The 11,906-nt window shown below is 42.0% G+C and overlaps 1 protein-coding gene across 1 annotated transcript; it reads right to left on the bottom strand.

Moving 5' to 3' along the window:
• Positions 1-2,693: 2,693 nt before the first annotated feature.
• prdm13 (PR domain containing 13) lies at positions 2,694-9,612 on the bottom strand. Its single transcript, XM_032519560.1, has 4 exons — positions 9,284-9,612; positions 7,839-7,970; positions 7,597-7,717; positions 2,694-5,343 (listed from the first exon to the last, which is right to left on the bottom strand). Exons 1-4 carry the CDS (start codon positions 9,449-9,451, stop codon positions 3,854-3,856), a joined length of 1,911 nt encoding a protein of 636 aa, XP_032375451.1. The 5' UTR covers positions 9,452-9,612; the 3' UTR covers positions 2,694-3,853.
• Positions 9,613-11,906: the final 2,294 nt, after the last annotated feature.

The following is an 11,906-nucleotide window of genomic DNA, read 5'->3' as shown; positions in this document are numbered from 1 at the left end:
CCTCCCAGCCTGGAATCTGATCCAGAACCCGACTTCGACCATGCAGCGCGCCGAGGTGTTTCCAGGCTACGATGTAGTCTCTTCTAAACTTCTAAACACTTTATCACTTTATCACCTTCAATACTGGACCAACACTGACATTTAATATAATTGATGGTCTTTTGTTTGTTTTATTGAAAAAGTTCTTATTGTTGTTATTATCATTATTGTTATTTTGTTGTCTTTGTACAGTCTTTTTTTTTTAATCTATTTTTTTAATTTCTTTTTTCTTGCTAAAACTGCTGCTGGAATTTTCAATTTCCTTGCGGGAGTCATCCCAAAAGGATCAATAAAGAGAAGTCTGAGTCTAAGTCCTGGTCTAAAGCCTGATCCTTGATCACAGGAATCCTTTTCAGCCGCCCACCTCGAACCGGCCGAGCGGAGCAGAAGACGTGATGAAGACAGCAGATATAATTCACTCAAGATGTTTCGCCACACTAATTGCCATTCACTGCCTCCACTGTACAGCTGAAAAGGAAATGTTTCATGAACAATCGACTCAGTGAGACTGGATTCCCGGTGGAACCCTTACTTGCTTTCATCTGAACTCCTTCTTTCAAACACCACCAATGCAAAAGAGGCGGCGGCATTGACTGGCTACCTTCAAATTTTATGATGAAGAAGAATCCAGATCAAGGACTTGTGGTGAAATGGGACGGGGGGGGGGGAGGGGGGGGGTGGGAGGGGTCGTAGCGTGCTGGAATGTAACTTACAACTAACTCAACTTCTGTACAACCTTTTGCTACTCATTAGCTTAGCATCATTCATTAACTATCTGTGTCTGTTTACCAGTGACTAATCATCCATTAACCCTTCGTTCCTCAGTAACTACCATCATCATTTTTGTATACTTTATTGTAAAGTGTTACCCAATTTGTTGATTGTTTAAATAAATGAAAAAAATTAAGGTTTTACTTTTAATTAATTAGGCCTAATGTTTTTTTGTTACTTTTACATGGCAGTATTGTTGCTTTTCTTTAGCCTGTAAAAGCATCTGAATACTTCTTCTCTGGGTAAAAATATTATTGTTATTATTAGTAGTAGTAGTAGTAGTAGTAGTAGTAGTAGTAGTAGTATTGGGAAAAGAAGAAGAACAACAACAGCAAATGGAAAAATTACAAAGATGAAAAAGAAGAAGAAAAAGACGAAGAACAATAACAAGAAATAGAAAAATTGTGAAGAGGAAGAAGAAAAAAAGAAGAAGATGAAGAACAAGAAAAAGATGATGAGGAAAAAAAAGAACAAGAAAAACAAGGAAAAGAAGAAGATAAAGAACAACAACAAATAGAAACAAGAAAAGGTTGAAGAACAAGGAAAAGAACAAATAGAAGAAAATAAAGATAAACAAGAAAAAGAAGAAGATGAAGAAGAAGAAAACAAAGAAGAGCCAGCAAAAGAAGATGAAGAACACGAAAAAGAAGAACAACAACAACAAGAAATAGAAACAAAAAGAAGATGAAGAAGAAAAAAGAGGCGAACAAGAAAAAGAAGAAAAATGGGAAGATGAAGTACGAGAAAAAGAAGAAAAAGAAGACGGAGAAAAAGAAGATAAAGAACAACAAAATGAAGAACAACAAGAAATAGAAACAAGAAGAAGATGAAGAAGAAGAAGAAGAAGATGAAGAACAAGAATAAGAAGAAAAAGAAGAACAACAACAAAGAGAAAAAAAATGCGAAGATGAAAAAGAAGAAAATAAAGAGGAACAAGAAAAAGAAGAAAAACAACAACAAGACATAGAAACAAGAAGAATATGAAGAACAAGAAGAAGAAGAAGAAGAAGAAGAAGAAATAGAAAAAAATACGAAGATGAAGAAGAACAAGAACAAGAAGAAGAAAAACAACAACAAGAAATAGAAACAAGAAGAAGATGAAGAACAAGAAGAAGATGAAGAAGAAGAAGAACAAGAACAAGAAGAAGAAAAACAACAACAAGAAATAGAAACAAGAAGAAGATGAAGAACAAGAAGAAGATGAAGAAGAACAACAACAAATAGAAAAAAATGCGAAGATGAAAAGGAAGAAAATAAAGAGGAACAAGAAAAAGAAGAACAACAACCAGAAATAGAAACAAGAAGAATATGAAGAACAAGAAGAAGAAGAACAAGAAAAACAACAAGAAATAGAAAAAAATACGCAGATGGAGATGAAGAAGAACAAGAAGAAGAACACGAAGAAGAAAAACAACAACAAGAAATAGAAAAAAGAAGAAGATGAAGAAGAACAAGAAGAAGAAGAAGAAAAACAACAACAAGAAATAGAAAAAAAATACGAAGATGAAGAAGAAGAAAACAAAGATGAACAAGCAAAAGAGGAAGATGAAGAACAAGAAAAAGAAGAAAAGAAGAAGATGAAGAACAAGAAAATGAAGAAAAAAAAAAAAGACATATCTGCTTTTCAACCAGCTGTGCATGAGGACCGTTTCCCAGAAAGCAACAGGCCAGCACTATATATATATATATATATATATATATATATATATATATATATATACTACCATATAGATTGCTCATCTGCATAATGCTGCCGTGTCCTCCTCTGTCCAAACCTGATGAACATGAGATATCGCTGTTTATCGCGTGATTTGGAACACGTCACGGAGACATAAAAAAAGATGGCCTTGGACAACTCTTTCTTGATATTTAAATTAAATTTATTCAAAAACCGAGGACTCGATGGACACAGGAGGAAATATGGCGCTCATAGACAATATCACTTATAAACAAACGTATACAACACTTCTCCACTGAAATGTGAAATATCATACTTTATACTTCTTTACATAACTGCAATCAATACAATTTTCTTTTTTTCTAGAAATAGTTCCTTAAATAAACGGGGGGGGGGGCGGAAAGTGCAAATTTAAGTACAATGTGTTCTTTAATGGAGTTATGGAAATAAATTGGATTATAATAAATCATAATGCATCTGTTTTGCTGAAATGAAATGCCCATTGTTGTCTTTAAAGTGCAACTGATAGTTCAGAAGGGAATGTGAGAATGATGCAAAAATAAAAACAAAATAGAAAAGAATCATATTCTTTTGCAGCTCATAATTTCCCAGAATGCATCCATATCCAGTGTGACGGAATGTAGTGCTTTTTATTTATTATTCTTATTATTGTTCTTTATAATATGCCTCTAGGTAAATAAACGCACATATCCTTTCTCAGCGAGAGACGTATTAAAAAAGACAGCTGTTACCTTTTTTTACACTTAAAAAAATATTTTTATAAGTCTCATATTCAGCCCTAATATTCCTATTCCTATTCATATTCAGCCCTAATTTAGTTGATTTTCTACTGAAAATGTCTGGAAGTGATGTTGGATTATTGTTATTGTTTTGTGTGCTGATGCTGGGATGGTTGAGGATTTCCAGTGTTTTGAGACGCAGAAGTATTATTATTAATAATAATAATAATAATAATCTGAAAACAATTATAGATTTGCAACACCCCTGGATTTTTGAATGGTTCACATGTTGTAGGCCGAGCAGAACAATATCTGTCCATGAGCGAGCCAAAGAACATTTCACGTGACTAACAGCTAAATATAGGCCAGGATCCTTATTAATTTTCTCGAATAAGTCAACGACGAAACAACAAATGAAAAAAAAAAAAGTCCTTTTGAGTCCAAAAGGAACACTCCAAATGCGAATTCTCATTAAGTTTGGACAATTTGGTGCCATGCAGTTCAGCGCCATTAGGTCAGTGTCTAAAATGTAAAGATTCAAGCTTATAGAAGACTAAATGACATGTTTTCTTGTGTACATAAATTAAAGTCAATGCGCAGTCTCTCTCCTGGAAACGAAAACTTCTCAGTCATTATTTTTGGTCGACTCTTGGTCGCTCTGGTCGTCGGTGAAGCACACGTCCACGTCGCTGTCGTTGTCGCTCTTTTGCTCCGCGTCCTCGAACACGCCGCCCGGTTTGTCCTCCAATTTCTTGACCGTCTGCCCCGGGTGTCTGGACTTGACGTGCCTCTCCAGGTCCCGCCTCCGCACCAGCACCTTGCCACAAAAGTCGCACCTGTAGGGCGTGTTGCCCTCCGCGTGGAGCCGGATGTGTTTGTTCAGGTTGCTGGGGTCTCCAAACGGCCTGAAGCACACTTTGCACTTGAGCGGCTTGTAACCTGTGTGAGTCCTCATGTGGATTTTCAGGCCGTATTTCCTCGAGTAGAGCTTGCCGCAATACAGACACAGATGTCCCTTTTTCGGTTTGCCCGACCCGGCATTGCTGGCGCTCCCGGTGGGCATGGAGTCCAGCCTCGTCCGGTTCTTCTCCGAGGCGATTTCAGACAGCTGCTGCGTGTGCATGGCGATCTCCCGGTCAATGTTGGTGATGGAGCCCAGGTCATGGTTCAGTGAAGGCGCGCCAAAGTAGGACATGGACTCCGGGTACTTGAGGAGGTTGCTGAAGTGGAATTTTAGCGGATAGTAAGGCGAGCTGTACAGGAGCTCCCCGTTGTAGACGGTGAGGGGCATGAATGGGATGTTACAGTCTCCACCATATGTCTTGACGCCGTCGAAGTGAGGGAGAGAGAACCTCTCAAACTGGAGTCCGGGGGGCATCTGGGGGTAACGGGACGGGGACAGTCCAGGGTGCATCCGACTCTCTACGTGCTTAAAAGCTGAGTTCTCCTCTATGTGAGGCAGCAACGGGAAGCCCCGGATAGCGTTTGTGCATGGCACCATTGAAGATGCGGAGTCCATAATTGCAGGCGGGCACTTGGGAGGGGGGTTCCCCGCTCCATTTAGAGTCTCTCCTACATTACGGATAGGTTTCATGTTTCCAATGAGTTTGCTGAACCCCAGGCCGCTCAGCTTCCCATTGGCGTCCTCTCTGGAGGCGTCCGCGCCCGGGACTTTGGAGACGCCGGTCGGTTTGAAGGCAGAGCGCACACCCGGGTGGAAGCCCATGCTGCTCAGCACTGAGGATGTGGCGCCGAGGCCGAGGATGTGTCCTTGGTTTCTGGCAGATGTAACGCTCATGTCGAGGGCCCTGTCCTGTTCCTCTGAGCTGGTTTTCTTCGACAGTCCCACTTTGTGTAGAAACGGCGAGGAGGACAGCCCCCGCCTGCCAGAGTCTGACATGGAGGAGATACTGTGACCGCTCCTCGGAGAGGTGGAAGTGTTGGGGATGTCTCCAGACTTTGGTGACCTGCTGAAGGTCTCCGTGCCTCTGGCTTGCTCGCTGTTCACAAACCCCCGTCCATTGCTCAGGGCGCAGTGGAAGTGGACGTGGGCCTTGAGTGTGTTCGGGTATTTGAATATTCTCCAGCAGTACCAGCAGATGTAACGCTCCTCACCTGTAGAGACAACAGCAAACGTGGCGTTAATTATCAGATGGATGCGGGTTATTAAGTCCCCCAACACAGCGTGAAGCCAGATTTAATACTAATTACATGATTTAGATTACATTCCCGTGCGTAAAATGTCACGTCTGTGCGTAAAATGAAAATAACAGGTTTGGCAACCTGTAGAAAAAAGACCTGTGAGCGCCTACACAGACAAGTGATTCCCCCCCCCCACACACACACACACACACACACACACACTTCCCACTATAACCACACACAACACGCGCACACAAATGGAAGAGTGTAATGCAATAAAAAACGCATACATTTGGCATCAAAATCGAGAGATTGCCATATTTAAATAATGTAATATTGTATCAAATTTACTTTGAAAATCTCCCTTTAAAGAGCAACATTTCCATCAGTCACTCACTGCACATCACCTTAAATTTAGATGTAAGTATAATGGATATAATCCGGTTTCTGCGATCTGGTGCCAAATGGTAACAGACACAGAAGGCCTTTTTAATGACCCCCCAGTCGAGCACTCAGAGGTTAATATAGATGTAATGATTTTGTAATCCTCATACGGGTCATTGTTTATGATCACCATCAAAAGAGCAAACGCCCTGCCCAATCTGGCGCTCAGAGACCGATGCATTGAGTGCGGGACTTTCCCTCTATGCGCGCTTTCCCGTGGAAGTGACAGCAGCTGTTGCTTGAAATCGCAAGTCTCCAGAAACAATGGCGCGGGCCCATCTGTTGACGCCTAATAATGGGAGAGCGCGTATGTCCAGGAGCGCACACGGTGTTGGACCGGAGAACCAGAGCAATATACACCCCATATAAAAGTTAGCATTCATTAAGCCACAATACCTTGACGCACCCACCTAATTTACCGTGAAGCACTTGTTTTTGAATTTATTTGCTTTTGAATACATGAATATTAATGACGCGTTGACATTTGTTAACCTCCGTCTCGCAACTGAATCACCAGCCTCTTCTTCTTCTTCTTCCACGGTCGCCGAGACACGTTCATTTATGCTTTTAATTGCCTTTTTATTATTATTTCTCTTCAAGCACGGTAATTACTTTATCGCACTTATCTTTTGAATCGACGCGAATTTAATATCATTCGAAGCTTCGCCGTTTGGCTTTCACATTTATTCAATCAGTTAAGAGGCCCTTAGCCTACAGTTCCAAATAAAATGTGAATTGATGGAATTCCCTGCAAAGTGTCTGCTGTAAATAATCTTTTTTTCCCCTAACGGATTAGTTCCTGCTGAGATGGTGTTTTGCCCAGATTAGGAATTAATCCCCAAGCCTACTGCTACCCAAACAAGGCGATTAAAATCCAAACCAGGCTGATGCCAAAACACTAAATATCATCCGTGGTAATTAAATCTGAGATTAGGATCTAGTGCCTCATTAATTGTGCTGTGTGTATTTCATGCCCTGTGATGTCTAATATTCTTTTTACAAGTCAATATTAAATTGTTAGTGGCCCACATCAAGTGAATAAAGGCTACACTTTCATTAAATATCGATTCGATCATCGATGCTGTAGGCCTGAAGTAAAACCTCCATCCTATTATTTAACCGAATTTTTATATATTTTTTTTAAAGAAAGTGATTGTTGAATTTGTTGTCGTTTGTTGTTATTTATCGGAACACGTGGTATTTTTGCGGGATAACTAAGTTAATAAATGACAAAAATAAATAACTAAATAACTAGGCCGCCTGAGGAAAAAACAACATCCGATTGATTTCTATCTCTGAGCGATAAAGGGGGGGGGGGTTGGGGGGGGGGTGGGGGGGGGGGGGGGGGGGGGGGGGGGGGTGGGGGGGGGGGGTACTGTGGTGGTTGGTTGGGGGGGTGGGGTGGGGGGGGGGGGTTGGGTAGGGGGGGGGGGGGGGGTGGGGGGGGGGGGGGGGGGGGGGTCATCACGGCTATTGTCAGCCTTTCACTGTGGCAGAGATGCGATGTTGTCCCCTGTCAGCTGAAGGGCAGGCCTGACATCAGAATTAAAAGTATATGCATATGCAATAAAAAAAAACATCTTAAACCGATTCGGTATTTGGAATTATTATTATAACTAGTATTATTAGACTCCATCTAAAATCCCCAGTTCTCCACATCTGTTCACAGCCATAACTTTATAACTCAGAGCTCATGTGGTCCTATTATTTTTCTATAATTCCCATCTTTGTATTGCCAGACAATAGGCCCAGTGGATAAACACCATCAACAGTGGGATTTACCTTTCTCGTCGTGCGTGGGAGTGGCCGTGGTCGGGATGTCGTACCACTGGGCCAGAGCGTTGGAGTACCAAACACTGAGCTCCTCTCCTGAAGGGATCTCTCTCAGCACGCGGTAGAAAATCTTCAAAACAGAAAAAAAAAAAACAGGGGAAGAGGAAGCAGAGAGATTGAAGTGAAGTGTCCAACCGGGAGATGAAATCATAACACTGTGGGATAAAAGTGTGCATGTGATGAAAATTCACCTGTCCGCCAGGTAAGTCCGACACAGCCTCCAGGTTTTGTTCTTGACTGTTTCTGGCGGCGCGGATGAATCCGATCCAGTCTGGCACGGGACAGGCGGACTCATCCACGAACTCTCCCCGCACCAAGCGGATCTAAGGCGGCGAAACAAAAGTCAGAGTGAGCATGAGTGAGACACTTGACCATACAGTACGATTATGATGGGCAATATGGGGAACACCAAGACTCCGAACTAATCCAGCACACTACAGCAGCTAAAAACTCATTTGGCCTCTTTTTTTTTTTTTTTTTTTCAAAGCGCAACTTTAGCAGTTTTCTTTCCTATTTTTAATTTAAATATGTATTAATCCCCCTGTTTTTTTTAAATTCATTTATTTGTTTATTCATATTTTCTTCGACTGTATTTTTTCTCACCAATAGAGTGACTATTCTACCTGGAGGTGCAGCGGCCACGCATGACCAAAGCGCGCGTAATGCGTCTTTTTCCGCTCTGCTGATAATTTCCTAAAGAAAATGACACTCGGGCCTAATTGAGTTGATATGGGAAACGAATTTGAGGAGTGTCAAAGCGTTTCTAAACTGTTCGAGGACATTAAAGATGGAAGCGTGACATTTGACACAAAGATTGCACCTGATGATCGCCGGCAGCCCGGGGCCAAGCATTTAGACGCATCAATCACAACGGCTGACAGCGGCAACAATAACAGGCTGTGGGCATGGATATCTGTTCAAATCTGGGCTCCTCTGGATCTCATCCTCAGACAAATCCAATACCATGTATGCAGTTTGTTTCGTTTGATCATTTATCAGTGTTATTATTTAAAAAAAAGATTTCCGTATAGCCCCAGGCTGTGTGGCCTCTGCCATCTTTCCGTGGCCGGATTACATTAAAATTAAACGGCTCATCGGGAGAACAGGCCAGCCATGCGGTGAAATGTGAGGCGGCTGAGGGCAGGGAGTCCTAGAGCCGGGTCCCCCATTAGGCCGGTTAAGTAGAAGCACAGACTGACAAGTCGGCCAACTAACGAAGCTCAGTTATTTCCAACTTGACAGGCCGAACCAATTAATAACCGACGGCACGATGGAGTTTGACAGTGCAGCTTTAAAATCCAAATCAGTCCGTTTGTTTTTAATAAGCATCCTATACAAGATTTAGTGTTTATATAGGCTATTATGGGGTTATTCCTCCAAGTCCGTTGCGTAAATTATCCCCACAAAACAAAAACAAAGTTAAGTAAAAATTGTTAGAAAAAAGTTTTTGATGCCATTTTGGAATGACTAAATTAAAGGCTACAAATACGCACAAGCGTATTTAAAAAAAATACATAACAATGCAACTTTTATCCAAAATATTCCAAAATTAGACGCCTTTCTTTGCCTGCAGGCCTGGCCAAAAATATGAAATGAAAAATGTAAAGATAAATAATTTTGGAAGATGGTTTCTTACCTTCTTCTTGGGTCCAACTTCCTTACGGTCCGACGCGTATTTCCCGAGTTTGAAGATGCCCGGTACCGGTCCTATTCGGAGCCCGGCCGGGATGCTGCAGTCCGCAAACACACTGAAGGTGGTGGGCGCCCGGGTGGCTTGCATGGCGTGGGCTGAGATCAGAACCATGAAGGCTGATGGAGACCGAGTGGGAGAGTGCAGGGGAAGGAGGAAGAGTGTGGAGGAAGAGAGGATGAGGACCGGCCGATATCCGCCCTCAAAGTGACGCGGTGGCGTTATGCTCTCCGGCTTTTCTAGTGACGGTACAGGCAAGGTGCCCCCCCCCCCCCACACCCCACCCTCCACACCCTCCACCCCTCCCCGACCTCTCCAGCTCGGGGGGGGGGGCGTGCAGAGAGGTGATGCTGTGCTGTAAGGTAGTTTAAAAGGGGGAGGAGGGTGGAGCGGTCCTGAGTTTGCAGCGACGAGTGTGTGTGTGTGTGTGTGTGTGTGTGTGTGAGTGTGAGAGAGTTGGGCTCCCCCAGCAGCTGTGAGGAGAGGGGAAACGGGCCCTGCGTGGTCACATGGAGACTTTCCCTCACCCCGCCGCATAATGAATTGCTCCAAACTGGTCAAGAGACACAAAGGGCCAGGCGACCTTCCCATCCCCAAAATCCAATTTGTCAAGGCCAGAGAAAAGAGGGAGCTGAATCAAAGGTCCAGAGAGACCATTAATCCTCAGCATGTGGCTTTGTCCTCCAGACAGTTCCGATATTTTAACTGACAAATCCACTGTATAATTTGTCCATAAATCCTCACCCTTTGCCATTCTTCCCTTTCAAGGCAGTTTTTGGAAATCAGTGGCTACTTTAAATCTACTTGGCTGGCATTCTTTGGGTTTCATATACTTCAAAGCGCTTTCTTCTCCCTCCTCCTTTGTGTCCTTTAGTTTAACAAAAGAGCAGGGAAGTTTAGAGGACTTGTTAACTTCTATTGACTCTCGGCGTGTGCCGGGTTGAGATCAGGCAGGTACTGAAAGGAACCAGCAGCAGGAGGAGAGAGAAAAAAACAGCGAATAACCATCAGCATCTTCCCAACACACACACACACACACACACACACACACACACACACACACACACACACACACACACACACACACACACTTGTGGTTTTCCTGTCTTGTCTTATTCAACATTGGGCTGATGCGCAACTGCGAGAAAAAAAATGTCACAAATTATTAAACCATTATTTTTGAAAAATACATTATTTTGACCTCATATGAGCTATCAATGTTAGTGACGAAATATTAACTTCAAATTATTTTTTCTCCTCTGTAAATCAGCGGCAAAAATGGAACAATACAAAAAAGCCTTACAGGAATAATATGCGAGTATAGAATAATTATGTAAAATATTTCAAAATTGTTTGAAATTTGAAATCAAAGTCCCAAAGTTACCATATGAATAAGATAGAAATTATTGGGATTTAATGATTCATTTTGTTTGACTAATTGACTCGAGGATCTTGATTGGTTGATTGGTTGATTGGTTGATTGGTTGATTGGTTGATTGATTGATTGGTTGATTGGTTGATTGATTGATTGATTGATTGATTGATTGATTAATTGATTGAGTTTACAGTATAAAGAAATCTAAATCTAAAAATCAGGAGCAAAGACAAGCAGTCCTGCTTTCAGCTTGGATGACAACAACACAAAGACAAATATGCAAATTTTGTCCCATTTTTAAGACAGTCTTTGTTGTTGTTGTTGTTGTTGTTATTGTTTTATAGTTTATGTAATTGAAAGGTGGATTTTGGAATCACTGTACAGTGCAGATAAGACAACAGTCAATACATAGTGTGTGCTGATATATATATGTGTATATATCTGATATATATCAACTGTAACTCCATTCAGAATACATGGACACACTATAATACTGTAAATATATCAGACCACGTGACTCTAATGGCTAAAGACTTGGACATTCAGTGGCACACATGGTGTACAGATGTATTGGGATGGGACACTTGGAGGGACAGGGAGTCTCCAGTCTCTGAGCAGCAGGTTGTTGGGTTGAGACGTTGGGCGATGCGTTCAGACAACATTGGACATGTTGCCCAATGTGGACATAGCTAACACTTTCGATGCCAAAAATCCGCATGAGATATGACTTTTTAGATCAAATAATACAAAAATGATCAAACGTCCTAAAGAGGTGACAGGCTTTATGCCCCCGCCCCCCCCCCCACCCCCACCCCTCCTCCAACAGTATTTAATATGTTTCTAAAGAAAGAATCAAATAAAGAATAGACACAAAACGACAATAAAAGACATTGCGCAGTTCAATTTAAATCTGCGCATTGCATTCATTCATTAAAAAAAATCTGTAAATAAATAATAGACATGAATCTCTCTCTCTCTCTCTCTCTCTCTCTCTCTCTCTCTCTCTCCTCTACAGTCAGTCAAAGAGCCTGAACGACACGCGAACTATCTCCTCAATGGGCGCAATGTTTGCGCCTGGCTGTGCGGAGGGGTTATTTATTAACGCCTCGACATTTGCGGCTGGTTCCCATCCACCCCTGCGCTGCTTTAAAAAAAAAATCCCCTGCACTTCTCCACAGTGAAATGAATTATTTG

This window comes from Etheostoma spectabile, chromosome 6 (genome assembly GCF_008692095.1).
Source record: "Etheostoma spectabile isolate EspeVRDwgs_2016 chromosome 6, UIUC_Espe_1.0, whole genome shotgun sequence".
In the NCBI taxonomy this organism is placed as follows: Eukaryota; Metazoa; Chordata; class Actinopteri; order Perciformes; family Percidae; genus Etheostoma; species Etheostoma spectabile.
This window is presented reverse-complemented; position numbering and strand designations above follow the sequence as displayed.